This window comes from Heloderma suspectum, chromosome 5 (genome assembly GCF_057233095.1).
Source record: "Heloderma suspectum isolate Gila_16-S chromosome 5, 16-S_ref, whole genome shotgun sequence".
NCBI lineage: Eukaryota > Metazoa > Chordata > Lepidosauria > Squamata > Helodermatidae > Heloderma > Heloderma suspectum.
The window spans coordinates 149,924,225-149,943,912 of record NC_139462.1 but is presented as its reverse complement, the minus strand read 5'-3'; the positions used below and the strand labels follow the sequence as shown (position 1 = coordinate 149,943,912).

The following is a 19,688-nucleotide window of genomic DNA, read 5'->3' as shown; positions in this document are numbered from 1 at the left end:
GGGATCAGTTTGCTTTAGAGGAGGGAATGTAGGGGACTTATTATGTCTTTGTAATATCCATTTATTTGCAATTATGTACAGGGTTGCCACACCTTTTAAACTGGTGCTGCTCCTGTGTTCTTAACAGCTGCGCACATCAAGCAGGATTAAGCTTTCCCAGGCACAAAAATAAACTAATAGGAAAAGCTTTCTGTTTACTTTCCTTGTACCATGCTGTTAAAGGCACAGGAGTACACCAAAGATAATCAGACAGCAGCTCTCAATGTACAGGCTCAGCAGGTATTGTGAGGGTGCAAGCAGCAAGCACACAGGTAGGCAATGCTAGTTCTGTAGAAAGATCAGTGCCTTCTCCTAATCTTAACTAGCTATCATAGAACCAGTAGGAGTTTCTAGATTTCTTACACATTTGAGTGCAATCCTGTTTAGACAGGAAAAAGTCAGTAGTGAAAGTGGGTACCTCGCATCAAACTCTAAACCACGCCCTCTTTTCAAAAGTGACAGGTGCCCTGTCCCCTTAGGGAGACCGGATGTCCCGCCCTAGCCAGGAGTCCCACCTCCGGAACTCCTGCCAGTCATGTGACCATCAGGTGACCCTGACGGGGGTCATGTAACCCCTCTACGAACTCATCATGCCACCGTGGACCAATAGGATGAGGTCTTAGAGCCCTTACAGGTACGGGTGCGGAAATGGCGCAAAGACCTATTTCCAAACCCTCTGGGCCAATCCGGGGAGGGTTTGGCCCACTTTCACTACTAAAGTCCTACAGCTCTCAGCAAGTGGGAATGAAACCCTTTTTATTCTCCCAGGCCTTTTAGATTCATGTGCGTATGTTTTAAACCCAGCTTTTATATTATGTTGCTGGTCTGCTTTTGTCTATTAGTTGTTCTTAAGTTTGTTAGTGGTTTTAATGTTATATTGGAAGCCACTCTGAGAATTTGTATTGAAGAGTGGGATACTAAATATCCAGTATCCTAAACCGGATATGCAGAAACTCTGGCCCACAGGGCAAAATGAGCCCTTCTGGGATCCTAATCTTGTCTTCCCCATAAGATCCCACCACCTTTCCCCCAACATTCTATTGGTTATTTCCTGGATTTTGAACCATTTTTTCCCATGCAAAAACGTTTACATGGATCTCTTTAGGTTTCGTTATTGGCAATAAAATATGCTGTTAGTTGGGGTATTTTGCCCCCAAATCACCATTTTATTTGCTGCCACCACGGCTGGATTTAGCAGTGGCTGGAATGTGGCCCGCAGCGGGGTCCCTGGGGTGCACAAATGGCTCCCGGAGTTCCCAGAGTTGCCCATCCCTGCTCTACATACCGCCATTATGGCACTGAGATTTCAGACAATGCCTTTTCAAATATCTATCAGGTTGTTATTGTAAGGTTCCATTAAACCAAGCACTTATGTGTTTATATCTGTCATTTGTTACACTGCAATATTTATTCAGCTCCCAGGAAACAACTGTTGTAAGGTCTGTTGGTGAGGGTAGCAGAAGCAAATGACCTAGGAACATGAAATGCCTGTTGTACAGCCATGACAAATCTGCTACTTATAGGGCAACTCAATTATTATAGCACAGGGGAGGGCAACCTCCAGCCTGCGGGCCAAATCCAGCCCACACTAGGGACCAATCCGGCCCACAGAGGGTTAAGCACCCTCCACAGGCCCTGCCCCCTGCCTTCCCCCCCCCCTAAGTCCAGCCCCCTGAGGGTAAGTGGTGCAAAAAAGGGAATCCCTTTGATCTCTGATCAGAGATAACCTGGAGATTCCCCTGCACCACTTCCTATACTGCCTGAGCCCCAATCAGGATGTGAGTGGCATGGGAAGGAGCAGCACAGCTCCTGCAAGCCCTGGCTGAGTCCCTTTCTCAGTGCAGAGAGAGACATGGAGCTCCATGCCTCTCTCTGCATGGAAACTTTTTAAAAAGTGGGCAGGGGCAGATGAATTAATGGGAAGGGGAGGGGCTACAGGGGTGAGGGCCCAACCCCTGATATTCTCTGGCTTCCTGGCTTAAGGGGGGGGAGGTGTAATCTGACTCCTAGAGAAAAAGCGGTCACCCTTCCCTGCTATGGCAGCATCAAAGTTGAGAGGAGCATCTATAACAGACAACGTGGTCAACTGCTGTAACTATGTCCCAAGGCTTACATTACAACCAACTGTTTTTATTGGTGTTGTACAGTTTTATTTTTCTGTGTTCTATGTTGTTTTATAGATGGTACTTGGGAGGTAGAATCTCTTGAAAAGTCTGACTTCTTGGGACCAAATGGTATGTGCCAGGCAGTTCTGTCATTCTTCTTCCTCCTCCTCCTCTCTTTTTTAAAACAAAGTATACCCGCAGAAGACTGAAATCAGGAACAGAGGACACAGGTGGGGCTGGTGTTGAATTCTTTTCCTTCTTACTGTTTGGCCACTCAGTATTGTGGCCAAACAGCACAATACCTCGCACCCCATCCACCCATAGCTTTCTTTTTTAAAAAAAGCATTAGTGCTAATACGGTTATATAGTATCTGTAGCACTAATAGTGCCTGGTAATGCCGCCTCAAAGTAAAGCCATGTTCTAGATTGTGATCTAGAATGAATGACATCAAACTGAAAATGGAAAAAGAAATGCTAATTCATTTTCCTGGTTAGGTTATATTTTGGGGTTATTTTAAGCAAACAGCATACAGTAAGAATGCCAGCCTATAACTGCATGTATTTGAAATCTGAGGGCTTGATTTTCAAAGCCCATCACAGACGATGGAGGCACAACTGCTTGATTCACTGCTCAAGTCCAAATGCCTGGATTTAGCCAATTTGCTTTTACAGAAGCCACATTCACCAAGACCGATCATAGGATGTTTCTTCTAATAGGAACATTGTGTAAATTTTGTATTGCCCGTTATGTAAAATGTTAAGAACTGGAATCTCAGATGGAAGCATGCTTAATACTAGAGCGCGTGGTCAAGTTTACTGAAAATCCATTATAACATTACAATGTAATATTTGTACTAAGAAAGGTAAAATTGCGTATATAGATTTGATTTTATGGGAAATTCATATGCTAAATGAGAGCATGTTCAAGAGCTATACTGAATAGGCCCCTATTCTGGCTTTAATATTTAGAACTCGATTGTTGGCATCATCACAAGAGTCTCCATTCTTGACCAGTTTCTGACCTTGGCCTGGACTACACACACAGCAGATCATGTAGTAAAACACTTTCTGGACTGCACCATCTCAGACTGCAGGTTGGAAGTTTGAATGTTCCCCTGTGAAAAAAACCTCCACCTATAGAAAAGTAGTACTTCGGGTTGTGTTCTCCCTAATAACTAGGTATCTATGTGCAGGGACTTTTAAAAATTCTTTGGGGGACCATTCATTGATTGTATTTCCCACCTGTCCATCTGACGTGGGACAAATCCGATGTTTTACCATGCCATCTGCTGCTTCTAAAAACCATCTGAGGAAATCCAGAGGAGCAAGGGGGCATGGAAAGCAGTTCTAAACATTAAATCAAGGGTAGAGATCAACTGCCATAGAGATACTGGCATCCCCCATGGTGAGTATAGTATGCAAACTGCATCTGAACTGTTCAGTTTCTCAGGATATCAGCAACTCTGCCATGCGCACTGGCAGTGTTTGCACACAACAGTGTTCACACAGCCTGTTTGCTCTCCATGGTCTCCTTCCGTTTCTCAAGATATCAACAACTTTGCCATGCGCACTGGCAGTGTTTGCACACAACAGTATTCACACAGCCGGTTTGCTTTCCACTGTCTCCATCTGCTAGCACTGGGGCCTCCAAAGTGGTGCCCATTTCTTTTGGCACCCACCTCTCCTGAATTTTATTTTACTTCTTAAGATGCTTTAATTAATTAGTTTTTAAGTGGGAGGCATGCTATAAAGTGAAGTGCTCCCTCCAGCACCATTTTAATTTGTCTTTAAAACAGCAGTTTTATGTTTTGGAGCTCAGACCTCCACCTCTGTCCTGTACTCAAGGTCTTGGGCAAGTCACTTTTCTTTTATTCTTACCATCTGCCTTCTGGGAAATGAGTGTTTTGTGACTGGCAATGCCCACCATGGCAGCTGTGTTATAAATTGGCAAGCCCCACCATGGCAGCCATTTTGTGAGCGCAGGCCCAACACTCTCTCAATATTCCAAATGTGCCCAGTGATCCAAAAAGGTTGGGGACCCTTGCACTAGCACAAGTGGCTACACCAGCCTTCCCCAACCTGGCACCCTTCAGATGTGTTGGACTGCTTCTCCCATCATTCCCAACATGGCCATTGCTGGCTGGGGAACGATGGGAGTTGCAGTCCAACATATCTGGAAGGCACCACTTGGGGAAGGCTGGACTAAATTAACCAGAAAACTATTGATGTCAGAACCTGAGATCCTGGTTTGTTACACCCAAACAAACCAGGAGCTTATGAGCCAAGAACAAACCCTGGTTTATGATCCAGACTTGTAAAGCATGTGACAAACCACTTGATCGCTATAGTGAGAGGAGCCAAGTGAGAGCACTCGGGCTGCATGCACAAGAATGTCACTCGTCCATGGTAAACCAGGATACGCCAGAACCCTGGCTCACCATTGTTTAAGAACGCTGACGCACAAGGCTCTCTGTACCACCCTGTTCCTTCTTTCTGGTTCCACGGGGTCTAATAAAACAGTGTCAATAATAGTTTGTTTACTGTAAGATAACATGGTTTGGTGGTCAGATTTGCACGATTGCTCAGGAAATATATGAAAAAGTTTCAATAGGAAACTGGATTTAAACTAGTGATTTAAAACTTTTTCTTGCCAAGTTAAGACACGATTTAAATGAGTCCATCCTGTACCCTGTCACCTTGATTTTAATCAATCCACCCTACCACAGAACTCCCTAAAAGTAGAAAACTAGCACTGCAACGGCTGGGCTACAATCTTTCTGCTTGGTGTAGTCTAAAGTGGTATAGTGCGCTCTGCCACCTCAAAAGACGCTGCCACCTCGTTCTTTCTGCTGCATGCACAGATGATCGGGAAAGGTGTCCACCCCCTCTCCTCCGTGGTTATTAACAACGATTAGAAAAGTCAGCTCGCAGCCGTCTATAATTACGCAGCTTCTGAAAGGCTGGAAACAATTCCGTCTTTTTAAAAAAAAAACAAAAAAACCCCCACTCTGTAAACCCGACGGAGAGCAGGCCGTGGCCGGTTCACGGGTTCTCACGAGGAATTGACCCGTGTTAAAGAGTTCCAAAGCGGCAAACGGCGCATAACACCGCCCACCCCCCCCGTCCGCCCACAGAGCGCGCCTCCTTCTCGGCTTCTTGCGCCCCGCCGCGCCGCGCCGCGCCGCCCCCGGTGCGCGTCGTGCGCTTCCTCCCCTGCCCATGTTTGGAGCTTCCCCCGCCGAGGTAGTAGGACCAGGGCTCGGATGGGCGGGGGTAGCAGCCGGGCCGAGGCGGCGAGGCGGGCCCGGGGGCGGGCCCTCCTTCCAGCCTGCAAGCCCTGCCCTGCGATTCCGCCGACTTCGCTCCGGCCTCTCTTTGTGCTCCTTCCAGGCGAGCGCGCTTGGAAGAATCCCGCCTGCCCGGGCTGGGCTCTGGGAGAAGAAGCGCCCGCCTGGGCAACAGCCACGTCCGTAGGCATCAGCACCGGAGGGAAGAGCGATCCGGCTCACCGTGGGTGCGCCTCAAGCAGCTGCTCAGCGGGAGCTGCTCGCTAGCTGTTGGGGAAGCCCTCAGCCCTGGCCTGAGTCCCCATGTCTGTGCCTGGGAAGTGGACGACCTGATGCGTGCATAGCTACTCCGTCCAGAAATCCGTCTCCTGGCTGTCCTCCTCCATTAAAAAGAGGGAAGGAAGAAATCCGGGGATTCCTGTGTTTTGAGCCTCTGCCCCCGACCTTCCCTTCCCCTCTCTCCCCCCTCCAAAATCAGGAGATTTGTCAACCCCCCCCCCCTTTCCCTTCCCATCAGACCACTAACTGTAGTGCCTGCCTCCACCATCATATTCACTTCTTGAACCGTCCCTTCTTTTCTACGCCCCCGGAGAGGCAGGATGCTTAGGGGGATGTTTCTCCTTCTGACAGCTTCTAAGCGCATCTGAGAAAGCAAAAAAAAGGGGTGGGTGGGTGGGGTGGGGACGCCGTCTCGAGAAAGGGAGAAATGAACCGTTTTCAGCAGGGGATAATACTGCTGCTCTTCCTATTCCTGGAGGTAAGCTGGATCATCATATTTTAAATGCAGTATGTTTTAATGTAGAAATACTCTTCTTGAAGATTTGAGAGAATTCTGCTGTTAAGATGTGTACTCCCATGTAGTCACACTGGAGTCCTGTTGAGATCCGAGAGATTGGGATTACAGCCACACCATTATAGACAGTGCCTAGTTCTCTGGGTGGTAAGCTGTGTCTGGGCTGTACCACTTCAGACTGGAGGTGGTGGTGGCGGTGGTGGCTGTCATGACTCAGCGCTTCACCACACAAAAACATCCATGAACCCAGAAAACTTGACTCCAGGGAGAAGAGTTTTAGCCGGTGTTCTCCCTGGCATCCTAAATTACCTATGGACAGAGACTTGCTTCTGTTTGTAGGAAGGAGCATTCAATCATGATTTAGCCCCCTCACCAGCAGTCTGAAGTCACTGACCTCAGATACAGGTTCGCCACCTCAAACTGGACATTACATGTGATTGTATGTAACTTTCCACAGACTCTCTTTCCCTGTTAATGAAAGGTAGCCATAGGGAGGTGGGAAGCTTGAGCAAAGTACACGGTGGAGTGGGGGAGAGAAAGAGCTGCGCACAGGCCATTTTTCTGCTCAGAACACTTCCTCTACAGGGAATAAGATAAAACATATATTTTCCCCCTGTAGGGAGAAAAGCAGTTTAGGGGCGGGATTGCACTCATCATTGCATGAGATGATTCTAAGTTTCCCATGACTACTTTTCCTCATTGTTGTATTTTAAGTTGTGTGCAGTTTGGCCCTGAGAACCAGGCTTACAGCACAATCCTATACATGGCTACTCAGGCATCCCACTCAGTTCAATGGGGCTTACTCCCAGGGAAGTGGATATAGAGTTGCATCCTTAACTACTTTGTACTCTGAAGTCATACTTTCATAGGTGGGGTGACTGACTCTTACCCTTATCAGTAATTGCTGATGTTTACCTCGCTAGAGATCTAACTGTGGTGTGTGTGAATTCTCAGACTCGATGGACCTTAAGTACATTTTCATTTTTGAATCTACAGTGAAATAGTTTCACTTTTTAAAAAAATTGTATAATTTCGCTGGCACTGGCCTTACTTTCCTTCTCCCCCCACCTTGTGCTGTTATGCATCTTTATTTATAGAAAAAGATATGTAAAACACTAGCTTACTGTAGTTTGCAAATGAATCTAATGCAAGCTTCTTGAGTCCTCAGAATCCATTCTTATTATGAAATAATTTCCATAGTACATCTTGGTTGAAGTGCTTTTTAAAGGGAGGGTCACATGAAACCCCCTCCCCATATGTGATGTGGGGAGGGGCTGCAGGCTAGACCCTGGTTGGTCCAGAGTCCCTCCTCATATGGAGGAGCTCTATATGTGCATGTCAAGTAGGCATGCTGAGCCCTTTTCCAGACTGTCTGAATGTGCAGATGGCAGGGAAGCATTTCCACCCCGGCAAGAGCTGCTGGGAGTGTGGCCACGGTGTGCCGGGGGGGGGGGGCTATTCTGCATGACTCTGCTACCTCCCCTCAACATGTGGAGGGTTTTCTTCATGTGAATCTCCCTTAATTCTTGCCTTGTGGTTGTTTCATTAAATAGAGATGCCCCTGTCCAAGGTAACCGTAGATTGTGGTAAAGGAAATGCACTCTGCGTATACTCAGAGACACACTTGTTCTTTTGACATATTCCAGAGTCATATTCCATTAGAAGGAAATTTCTGAGCTAAACTGATACCACCCAGGAGGGGTAGTGAGCTGCTACTCAGTTTGCTTTGTGGTTGAGTGTGCTGATATTTTTGGAAAAGTAGTTTATAGGGGGCAATCAAGAGTGGAGGAGAAGGAACAGGGAAAGGGTCATCAAGGCTTCCCTTGCCCACTCTTTTCCCAAATCAAATGACCCCACATGCTTCTACCCATGTGACAGAAAATAGGGTGGGGTGGTGGGAAGAGAGAGAGAATCAGCTCTTGGCTATTTAACAAACACTTCCTGGTTGCCTGAAAGTTATTCTTACTTGTCACAGGTTACAAGTCAAGAGTCTATGCACAAAACTATGGTAATTTAAAGGTGTCTTTTAAAATACAAGTGGCAATTGTGGGGAGACAAGGGGGAAATGACACAACAAATAGCCTGCTGAGTGATGATGGACTGGCTCGGAGAAATTGCTTAGCTTTTGCATTGTGGATCTGAGGCCTGACTCAAATGAAGACCTATACAGCATCTCTTTCTTGTTTGATAGGGCAGTAAGCTGATCAAAAGAAAAAACAGGAAAGGCCTTTTTTTTTCTTTTCTTTTTTTTACTGCAAGGCCAATTTGGGTATCTTTATTTGCTGTGCTTGAGAAAGTAATTTTCACATATCTTCTCTGGCTACATTGCCATGCTGTTTTGTTTCTGGGGTTTTTTGTTTTAAATTGCCATGTCTTATATTGTTTGTAATTGGGATCCCCCCCCCTTCTATTTGGCTTTTTGCCATCTGGCTTTGTGAAGCACTTAGAGTATTTTCCTAGATTAGGTAATGAATAATTTGTTGTTGTTTTACTTAATGGAAGTAGCGTACAAATACGATAAAAATCCCATGTTCAAGTAATTAGGTAGGGTAACCTAATCTAACCTCCCACCCCACCCCCCACCCAGCTCAGATAATAGTGCGCCTTAGGAAAAGCCCTGCAACATACCCACAGGTTTTAATGGAACATTATAAACAAGGTCTGTTTTAGGACTCTAGCTTTGACACGTCTTGAAAGTTGGGCAGCCACATTGAATGACACCCAAGGCAGGGGTGGTAAACCTTTTTCAGCCTAGGGGCTGAATTCCAATTAGGGAAGGGTTTGGGGGTGCATTCTAGCAGTGGATGGGTCAGGGCCAAGGACAGATGCAATTCTTACCTGTTTGGACATTTTCCTACCAAGCATACAAACACAGCTCAATTCAATGCAGGTTTACTCAGGAGTAAGCCCCAGATTAAGAACTTTCAGGTCTACAAAGCATAGCTCAATTCTTTGCAGGGTATCTAAGGTTTAATTGCCTTTAGATACCCACTTATCTCTGATCACTGATAAGAGATAACAGCAAAAAAGGCTTAGAACGATGTTTTCTTAAGCCTGGTTTTTCATAGAGTTAGCTGCCTGGAGCACCTAAGCCAAATGATTTCAACAGTTCAGCAAAGGGCAACTAAAATCATCAAGGGGCTGGAGCATCTCCCCTATGAGAGAAGGTTACAACAGCTGGGATTGTTTAGCTTGGAAAAAAGGAGGGTAAATGGAGACATGATAGAGGTTTACAAAATTCTGCATGGTGTGGAGAATGTGGATAGGGAGACATTTTTTCCCCTCTCCCAAAATACTAGAATCTGGGGTCATCTTATGATGCTGATTGGTGGGAGATTCAGGATAGATAAAAGGAAGTACTTCTTCACTAGGGATGTACGAAAGTCACTTACCTTTCGGGGATTATGTTAATGGTTGGGGGGGGAGGCGTTCCTCCCCCCCCAGAATCCTGGCCGGCCGGCTCCGCTCCACAGGGATTCTGTGGAGCCGCCGGCCGGCTCCGCCAGCGGCCGGACATCCGGCTGCTGGCTAGCTTGGACGCAAATGGCGGCGGCCATAGCCGCCGCTTGCGTCCCTGCAGTCAGCCGTGATAGGCTACGTAAATGTTTACGTAGCCTATCATGGCTGATTTACAAGAAAAAAAACGTGCGTACGCAAATGGCGGCGCCCATGGGCGCTGCCATTTGCATTTCTTATTTTAACACGTCTTAGTCTACGTAAACATTTACGTAGACTAAGACGGCGAAAATAAGGGGAACGCAAGTAGCGTAGATGCTACTCTGTTTGCGTTCCCCTTATTTTCGCCGTCTTAGTCTACGTAAATGTTTACGTCGACTAAGACGTGTTAAAATAAGAAATGCAAATGGCGGCGCCCATGGGCGCCACCATTTGCGTACACGCGTTTTTTCTTCTTCTTTTAAATCAGCCGGGATAGGCTACGTAAATCTTTACATAGCCTATCACGTTTTTGTGTGTGTGGGGTTTTTTTTACTGGAAATGGTGGTGGCGGCCGCCAGAGCCGCCGCCACCAGGAAGATCTGCTCCAGGTAAGTCCCGGGCGGGGCGGGGGGGGCAGACCGTTCCGCCACCGATTTCGGGGGGCTGAATGCGCTGGCATTCGGCCTCCCCAAGATCCGTGGCGGAATTCTCTGACATCCCTATTCTTCACAAAGCACATAGTTAAACTACTACTGACCGCTAGAGGGACTCCGCTTACGCTGGCGTTTTCATGGCAGACTGTAGCAGGGTGGTTTGCCATTGCCTTCCCCAGTCGTGACTACCTTTCCCCCAGCAAGCTGGGTACTCATCTCGCTACCAAAGGATGTAGTGATAGCCACCAATTTGGATGGCTTTAAAAGCGGGTTAGACAAATTCCTGAAGGAGAAGGCTATCGATGGCTACTCGTCCTGATGGCTGTGTGTTCCCTCCAGAACTAGAGCCAATGAGCCTATGTACACCAGTTGCTGGGGAACATGGGTGGGAGGGTGCTGTTGCACTCGTGTCCTGCTTGTGGGTTTCTGGTCGACAGCTGGTTGACCACTGAGTGAACAGAATGCTGGACGAGATGGACCCTTGGTCTGATCCAGTATGGCTCTTCTTATGTTCTTAACCTGTTGCAGTCTTATGCTATAACATATAAAGCAGCTGCTAGGAAGTTCATTTTGAGCTGTGCTTTGAAGGAAGGTCTCCTGGGTACAGATGAACTACACTAGCCAATGAACTGCACTGACTCATGAGACAATATTTCACAGCATCCCAGCAAGACAGGATTGTATTTTATTGTTATCCTACTCAACCACTTTGCAAACAGAGAAGCAGGTGGGTTAACTCTCTCTCCTTGGCGTGATCATAGGAGGTACATAAAATGTCAGCCTCTTGTTTATAATGGACTTTCAGTTGATACCTTCCTGCAGTGACAGGCAAATACTGCACAATGTGTTAAGGAGTGATCACAAGCACAGTTGTCAGTGCAGATTCTGGATTGGTCCACTATGCATAGGTTTCTTTACACAATGAGCAGAGTTTACCAATGAGAGCATTGTCAGTTTGATGTGTGTGTTGTGTATATGGGTGCAAGCGGAGGAAGCAAGTTGTAGCTCCTCTGTAGTCAGCATGGAAGCCTGGATTTAGATGCATGGCCTAGATGGTTTTTCCAGTGTGTGTGCCTAGGCTAAGCACGTGATGCATTAAAACATATGGTAAGAGATGATGAGGGAGCTCTAATCTACTTTTTCTGATTTCAGACACTGTCAGGATAGTGTCACATTAGTATTTGTTAGTTCCACTGCTTGAGATACTGAGACCCAAGTTCTGCTTTTAGCTTCTGATAACCAGAGGTGGTTTGTGGTTATCCATGTAGCTTTTTTTCTGTCACAGCCACAAGGTTTATTTCTGGTCCTAATCTCTCTGATCTTGAGTTTCCTGTGTAATAAAACCGAAACCAACACTTGTTATGTCCCTAGAAACATTTGCTGTAGTTCAGTTCCAGAGATGTCCCGAAGTCCAACCAGGAACTTAATATGTGTCAAACTGCTTTTTTTCCTTTTTATTTATTTTTTTTAATTTAAAGAAAGGCAGTCTCTGGACTGTAGAGCAAACCACATGAAAGAGCAAAAGAAGATTGAAGTTGCAATGTACAATCCATTTAGGCTGAAGCCCTGCAGTACTCCCATAGCTTTAATGGACTTTATAAATAGGGTCTTTCAGCATCAGTTGTTAATACTTCATGCCCATGTTTTGCCTTTTTGTCTGCTGTAGCAGAATCTCCTTTGATCTAAGAGTCTAAGTCCACCACACATCTGGGGTTATTAGAAGGTGAAGCTTTTAGGTCAGAGAATATGACTTCCAGGCAAACTCTAGCATCTGTTTTGTATGTTAGCATGCTTTTTATAAACTATTATTTATTTATTTATTTATTACATTGCTATACTGCCCCATAGCTGAAGCTGTTTGGGCAGTTTACAAAAGTTAAAACATTGAAATATAATATACAAAGTTTAAAAGCCATTTACATAAAACCATACGGACAATATACACAAACAACATATGACTAAAAACAACTTTGAACAGTCAGTCATAACTAAAGCCACATCCAAGACCAATTATAACAGTGAAGCTCTTCTGATAAAAGCTACAACTTCCTCCATTCACTTCTGTTCACTAAAGTCATAAGTGCTATGGGATGAGCACAGGAACATTCTCAAATGTGATCTCCTATACAGAGTCTTCAGTTCTGTTCACTCAAGTTACTAGTCCCATGTGATAATGGTGCGGAAGGAGGTAGGTAGCAGCAGCGTCTTTGCTGTTTCCAATTTCTCTATTCCTCAGGTTCAGCAATGGCTCTGGAGACCAACTTCAGCTGGATGAGCTTTTTGGGTTGCAGGAAGCCCTTGGTGTCCAGTTCCACTAAACGCTCATTTGGCTTTGACTGAGTATGTTTCATGAACTAGTGTATGTTTCATGAACTGGTAACTATTCACTTACATCAGAGAAATGTAAGGAGTGCACATAGGGGAAGGGTTTAAACTCTGTCCCAATGACCTCAGACACTGAAAATCAGCCTTGTACCGACCTACATAGCCCCATCACTTCATCTACATAACCACGGCCAATTCAGTTCAATTTCTTTGTTACTATAAGGCAGAAGTGTTGAACCTCAAGGCCTGTGGGCCAAATCTGGCCCACCGGGGAACCCCAGGAGGCCATGCCTGCTTCCCCTGGCCCAACTCCTTTTCCCCAACCACTGCTTGTTTGGCAGTTTTCCCACTTTGGTGCAGTTTTTCCCATTCAAAAAGGTTGAAATGCCTGTCCTAAAGCTTAATTAGGGGCAGTAAGAACATTAAGCTAAAATATACAGGTGTTTTTGGCATTCTGGTATCTTGGCCTTGCCACTTTTTCCTTCAGCTCCACCCACCACTGGAATGTGGCCCCTGGGAGCCGTTTTTGTAGTCCCCCACTGCTCCATTACTGTGCCATCGAGTTAAAGCAAAATAGCCCCCTTTTCCCACCGCTCCTGTGCTGCTGAATTTCAACAGTGCAGTAGTGGGACAGGGGTGTGGCCCTTGGTGGGGTCCGGGGGGCAATGCATCTCCCCCACCCCTGGAAGTCACCCACTGCTGGTTTAGCATAACACAAGACTCCATGGTGCCTGTGGAAGCCTAATGGGAAAGGGAGCACCTCCTTCAGGCCCAGTGCCTTCATGGGGGCTTGAGCACCTTGAGCTCAGGAGGTGAATATGGCTCACCCAATATAGGAGGCTTGCCCCATTGTTCATGCTAATTCAAATTAATGCTTATAGGAAGAAGAGTAATGCTAACAGGAACCTCTCTGGGCTGGTCTGACCAGAAATTGCTAACATTTAAGGGTGATTAAACAGGAACAATCAGCTACTATATAGGCAATATTGAGAGAAGGAGACTATGGGTTTGGTTGCCTAGGTGACCAACAAGGAATACGCATCCCAACAAAGACACAACTGCCCACAAGAGTTTTGTGACTGGGTTCACGGGCTTTGTTGTTGTTGACAAAGTAAATGATGAAATTATGTATGTCTAAGTTAAATATTATAAAAAGGCAAGATAACCTGCTTGAGGGGAGGGGGAGGGGGAGGGGGAGGGGGTGGGACAAGATGGCTACCTGAACCCATGTTACTTTCTGGTAGGCATCTGTGCTGGGGAAGTTGCAAAAGTGGGATGGCACTGTGAAGGTGACTGGGGGGAGTTCTTACAAGCTTGTGTGATAGTCATTAGGAAGCCAAGGCTGGGACTAGACACTAGTATCATGGCTACCACTGAAAACAGCAGCCCCTCACCTTGACAGTTCCAAGGAGAGTGGGAAATGTCTACTAATGTACAACATTGATGATTTGACATTACCATGCTCTGAGTTTCCTCCCTCTCCTCCCCCCCCCCCAACAGCAGCCTAAGAAGTGGAGTAATGATAGAGAAACTCTGAGTGTGATGATGTGTTTTTATTTATTATTGCATTCATATCTCGCCTTTCAGGGGAGGCCTGCAGCAAAGGACAAGATAGTGCCCCCTCCCATTCCATGTAAAAAAGCTAACTGGACTGACAGATGGACCTGTCTTGGATGACAGGACAGTATCCTCCACTGCCCCTGAAGGCTGCAGGGTAACTCAGGGGGTAGAGAGCAGGCCCCATGGCCCACAGCTCTCTCCTCCAACACCTTGCTGCTGCCTCCCATCATCTGCCACCTGAGGTGACTGCTTCATTCTGCCTAATGGTAAGGCTGGTCCTGCTGCCTTTTTCCTCCAAGGAACCCAAGGTGGCTTATATGATTCTCCCTCTCTCCATTTTATTCTCACAACAATCCTGTGATGTAGGTTGAGCTGAGAGTCAGTGATTGGCCCCAGGGTCACCCAGTGAACTTCATGACTGCGTGGGGACTAGAGCCCAGTTCTCCTGAGTCCCAGTCCAGCACTCTAACCACTACACTGACTCTGATGTCAATGTGTTTTTCATATTTATGTATTTCTATACCGCCCAATAGCCAAAGCTCTCTGGGCGGTTCACAAAAATTAAAACCACATTGTGCAGCATAAAACAATATAAAATAGGAAAGTTTAAAACCACAATATAACAGTACAACCAGAATAAAACCTAGCAGCAATGCAGAGATTTAAAATACAGATTTAAAACACCAGAGCTAAAAGACTAGGAAGCTAAAATGCTAAAATACTGGGAGAATAAAAAGCTCTTCACCTGGCACCAGAAGGAGTACAACATAGGCGCCAGGCGAGAACGTACTCCACAGCTGGGGTGTCACAACAAAAAAGGCTGCTCACTTCCTTTGGTGGGGGCTCCCAGAGAAGGACCCCTGAGGATGATCTTAGGGTCCCAGCAGGCACATATGGGAGGAGGAGATTCTTCAGATAACCTGGCTCCAAGCTGTTTAGGGCTTTGAATGTTAATACCAGCACTTTGAATCGGGCTTGGAAATGGATTGGCAGCCAGTGCAGCTGGAAAAGTACTGGCGTAATGTGATCTCATTGGCCAGTCTCTGTTAACAATTGTGCTGCCCTGTTTTGAGCTAGCTGAAGTTTCCCGTCCGTTTTCTAAGGCAGCCCAAATATATTATGAGGAGCAGAGGAGGAAGAGATGTAGGCTGCAACATTTGTTGGCATCTATGCGACTCTTGATATTGTCTAGCAGTTCTTCCAATCCCAGAATACCTGAAAATCAGGCCATTGCAAGTTTATCACCCAAACACTAATGATCAAAACTAAAAGACAAAAGATTAAGATTTCTGTGTACTCTTCTCCCTCCCCGCCCCTGCCCCCAGGCATGAGGGTATGTGTTGTATCTGCTTCTTAAGTCACGCTCATCAGGGTTTTTATATGCTCAGATCTCTGTCACAAGAGCTAAGTAGTGTCAATGGGAGGGGAACTTGCAATAAATTCTAGCCAGCAAATGAGAAATAAGAAATGGAGGAATATTCTGGGCAACTCATAATTCTGGGAATATTTCCTCAAAGCAGAAAGTATGTGATACCTCTAGTCTTTGTCCTTGCTCTGCCATTATTTGTGCAAACTTAGGGACTTCATCTTGTGAGGTAAATCTAATGGCTCTGGCTATCCAGCAGATTTCTTATCTTGCTTGTGTGCATGTCTGTAATGCATTATTATGTACTGGTAAATCAGGTGAAAAGCTCTTTTAGTTCATTTTGATAGTGTCAAAGCCCTGCCTTGCATTTTTCATTTGTTCCTTGAAGCATCACTGCCATGTGGTTCAAAGCTTCTTGTACAACTTATAGAAAGAAAGAGAGATTTCTGCTAAGGCAGTCTATCAAACTGAAATCAGATCACCTCCATTGGAGTGGTTTGCACATTTTGCACCCATGATATCTCCCTCTGGGTTCTTTCTCTTCTTCTAATCCCTTGGAAATCACAGAGATCAGTGGATGCTGCAGGTGGGGAAGTGAAGATGGGGGGGGCACTTGTAATGTAAAAATTCCACTCATTGTCCTGGTGAAAAGTTTGGGGAAGTTTGCCTTTTCTTGTTCTTTCCCTGACTTTTTATGATGCTTATATTGAAAACTCTTCACTTAGCTATATTGTCTTCTGTAAGCTGTATTGCTGGTTTGTAGCCATTTGCCTGGTCTCCTGTGGCAAGAAAGAATTAACTTCAGGTGACTAACCAGGAAGGTTTGAGTAAATTAGAGAGGCAGTTCTTTTCTTTTGAACTCCCCATATGCCATTCCAGCTCCAGGTGGGGTTGGGGTGGGGGTAACAGAAAGGAAGAGGAGGAGCTGGGCCAGGAGGCTCTCAAGATTGACAGTGGACCCCTTGCAAGGGTATGGGCCTTGGCTGGTGCCCAGCAGTGCCTACCGGCGATCCTGGCACTGCCAGTATGCCACAAATGACTAACATATGTTTGTGTGGGCAGCTAGTAAAGTGGTTTTGTGGATGACTAAAAACTTTTGGGGATTTATTTTTGAGATTGGTGACTATTATTATTAAGTTGGTGACATCATGGGTGAGTTTGGATGATTGTATCTTGGCTTAATAAATTGAGATTCGAATGAGGCTGCACACGCAACCCCTTTCCACAAGTGAGCAAGCAAACCAGGAAGCTAACTAGTTTCCCATTTTATCCAAACCAGGAAACTATGCTTAACAGCTTCAGAACAAGCCAGGATATTAAGCCAATGTTAGACCATGGTTTATTATCCTGCCTTGTTGCAAAGCTGTTAATCATAATTTCCCAGTTTGGATAAAATACTTGATGAGGTTAAGTTGTCAAGCACCTGGGAGGCCTGACTGCAAGCCTGATGGGCTGTGTTTGACTTACTGGGTCATGCACTGTTCAGGCCTGAGAATAAGGGGTGATTGGTATACCAATCATACCTAGCGTTATGGAAGATCCTAACATAGCTCCTTTGCTACAGCCCCCTTGATCTTAATATCCCAGGATTGCACAACATTTTCAGTTAACTGTATATCAGATATATTGCAGAGCTTTTCAATAACAAGAATAAGATGAGGGCTCTTTGGGTGTGGTATAGAAATAAAAAATGCAAAATATAGATTTGAATAACTAGGCTTGTAGGATGAACAGATTCTACAACATAACTTTTCTGTACCAATTTTTTTTTTGAGAGAGAGAGGGATTGTGGGGTTGATAGTGATGGGATGGTAACTTTGCCATGTGACTTTATTTGCTTTTCTTGTAGAAGGCTCTTATTTCCCTCTGAACTCAATATTCTAAATTCCTTTTTTTGTAGTTTTGTTTTTTATGGTTATGCAAAGCACGTAAGTGGAATAAAGAGGTCAATGTATTCTGCTGTAGAGCTAATACATTATTACAGGGCACTGAATGTTTCAGTTAGAAATAATGTACATTTGTAATTTGTAACTCCGGGAGAGAGCGCAGGACAGGAAAGCCTGGTGTGCTATGGTCCATGGGGTCACGAAGAGTCGGACACGATTGAACGACTGAACAACAACAACATTTGTAATGTCTTCCATGAAGATCTCTTAATGCACTGTAAAAATGTTAATTAAGCCTGATCACATGGTGATGACACACAGGGATAGAGTTTAGATGGGTTAGTCAGGCACAAAGCAAGCAAGTGAAGCAGGATTATAAATGCAAGCTGTTTCCTTTAGAGAAAGTTGGGTGGGAGGAGAGACACAGACTACCTGTGGAATTACACTTTGGCAAACGTTCCTAGTGTTTCCATAGTGATTACCTTTGTAGAATTGCCAGTGCCCTGTCTTCATTGACTAAGTTTGGTTACATTTCTTTAAGATGCTATGAAATTAGAATTAGATCTTAGAGCTATCTTGCTGGGTTGGCTTTAGAAGTCGGGATGGCTAAGCTCTTGCCATGATCCAGCAGCTAGTAACAGGTTCACTGAACAGTGTTGCCATCCTCACTTTGCATGGGTGCCCAGGCAGTAAGAGAAGGGTTCATTCTGTGGGACTGGTTCTTCCTAAAATTCTAGAACTTCTTTTTTTTAGTCACCCCCCCCCCAGCCCCCAGGTTATATCTCAATTAGTATGCCACAACATTACATACCTTTGCCCAAATCTTTTGCTTCAGTAACCATTTGAGATTAAATGTTTGTACATTTTCCCAAGCCATGAATGAGACTGAATATTAGACTCTCTTTATTATTTTGAAATGGTAATTTATTCCTTTAGCAGTTGTGCCTTAGGAAATGAAAGAGAAATATGATGGAACTCTTTAAAGACAAGCACTTGGATTATGAGTCTCTGAAGAAATGGGGTTGATTTGACAAGTTCTATATCCCCAGGAATAAATCCAGTTGATAATTTAATACAGTGGCATTCAGACTTTCATCCTTCTACATTGTTTGCTAAGAAATGTTGCATATTACTCAGGGTTCCGAGGTATTTTTGAGGGTTCTTAGAGTACACACCCAGTTCATGTGTAGCACTTGGCCAGGCTTGTTGGCCTCATGGTTGCCCTGTTGTGAATTGAGAGTTGTGGGTATTCCTTCAGTTGCAGGTATTCATTCAGTTCTGGCTCCAGGTTTGGGGATGGGGCATGGGCAGGCTGCTGTCAGCGGGCAGCATGCCCTCCACACCATCAATGTTCCTCCTACCCATTCATTTGCCTGTCCCTCTGGCCCCAGTTGCTTGTTCTTCTCACTCCTCTTACTGTTGGCACATGTACAGGGGGCAGATGAACATGCAGCCATAGTGAGGAGGAGCAGCAGCAACAGGAACAGGAGGGTCCAGGGATTGGTAGTGGGCCTCTCCTGGAGCATGGGCCTTGGCAGGTGCCCAGCAATGATGACCTTTGATGCTGGCTCTGTATTAATTGCAGGGGAAGGTTGCCCTCCACCGGCTATCAGTTTTTTTTAGAAGTGTTCGTCCAGCATTACTGTTCTTATCAGTGAGGAAACCCTGCTAAGCTGAGAAAGTGTTTTTTTAAAAAGAGAAGAGAGTTTGAAAATAGCTGAGAAAGTGAAACCTTTGAGAGGCCTCCAGTTCCGCAGCGGTGTGTGCATTGATTGATTGATCGATTGCATTTCTATCCTGCCATTTTTCCTCTTGCAAGGAACCCAAGGCGGCTTACATTATCCTCCCCCTCCTCTCCATTTTATCCTCACAACAACAACCCTGTGAGGTAGGTTGGGTGGAGAGTCTGTGATGGGCCCAAAGTCACCCAGTGAGCTTCCATGGCCGAGTGGGGACTAGAACCTGGATCTCCCAGCTCCCAGTCCAACATTCTCACCACTACACCATGCTGGCTACAGACATCATGTGCGTAAATGGCAGCCTATTTCTTGTGTTTCATTTTCATTCTAGTTTTAGGAAATTCCAGTGGCCTTCATTCAGTATTCTCTGTATGCCTGGACCTCCCACCAAAAATGAAGCACTGCTGTGGATCTTGAGTGAAACCACAGTGTGGTTCACTCAGATACACTCACAGCCATGACCCATTATTTTAACTAGTATTACTGGGATGCCACCC

At 45.5% G+C, this 19,688-nt stretch overlaps 1 protein-coding gene across 4 annotated transcripts in view; it reads left to right on the top strand.

Moving 5' to 3' along the window:
• VOPP1 (VOPP1 WW domain binding protein) overlaps positions 1 to 19,688 on the top strand; it is a 112,180-nt gene that overhangs the window by 28,603 nt on the left and 63,889 nt on the right. The window contains exon 1 of one of the 4 annotated variants that reach the window (XM_084857785.1): positions 5,360 to 6,188. The exons of the other annotated variants lie outside the window; for them this stretch is intronic. Within the exon in view, the coding sequence (XP_084713911.1) occupies positions 6,138 to 6,188 (51 nt within the window). The 5' untranslated portion in view covers positions 5,360 to 6,137. Of the gene's footprint in view, positions 1 to 5,359; positions 6,189 to 19,688 lie in introns of those variants that run through there. 4 annotated transcript variants of the gene reach the window in all.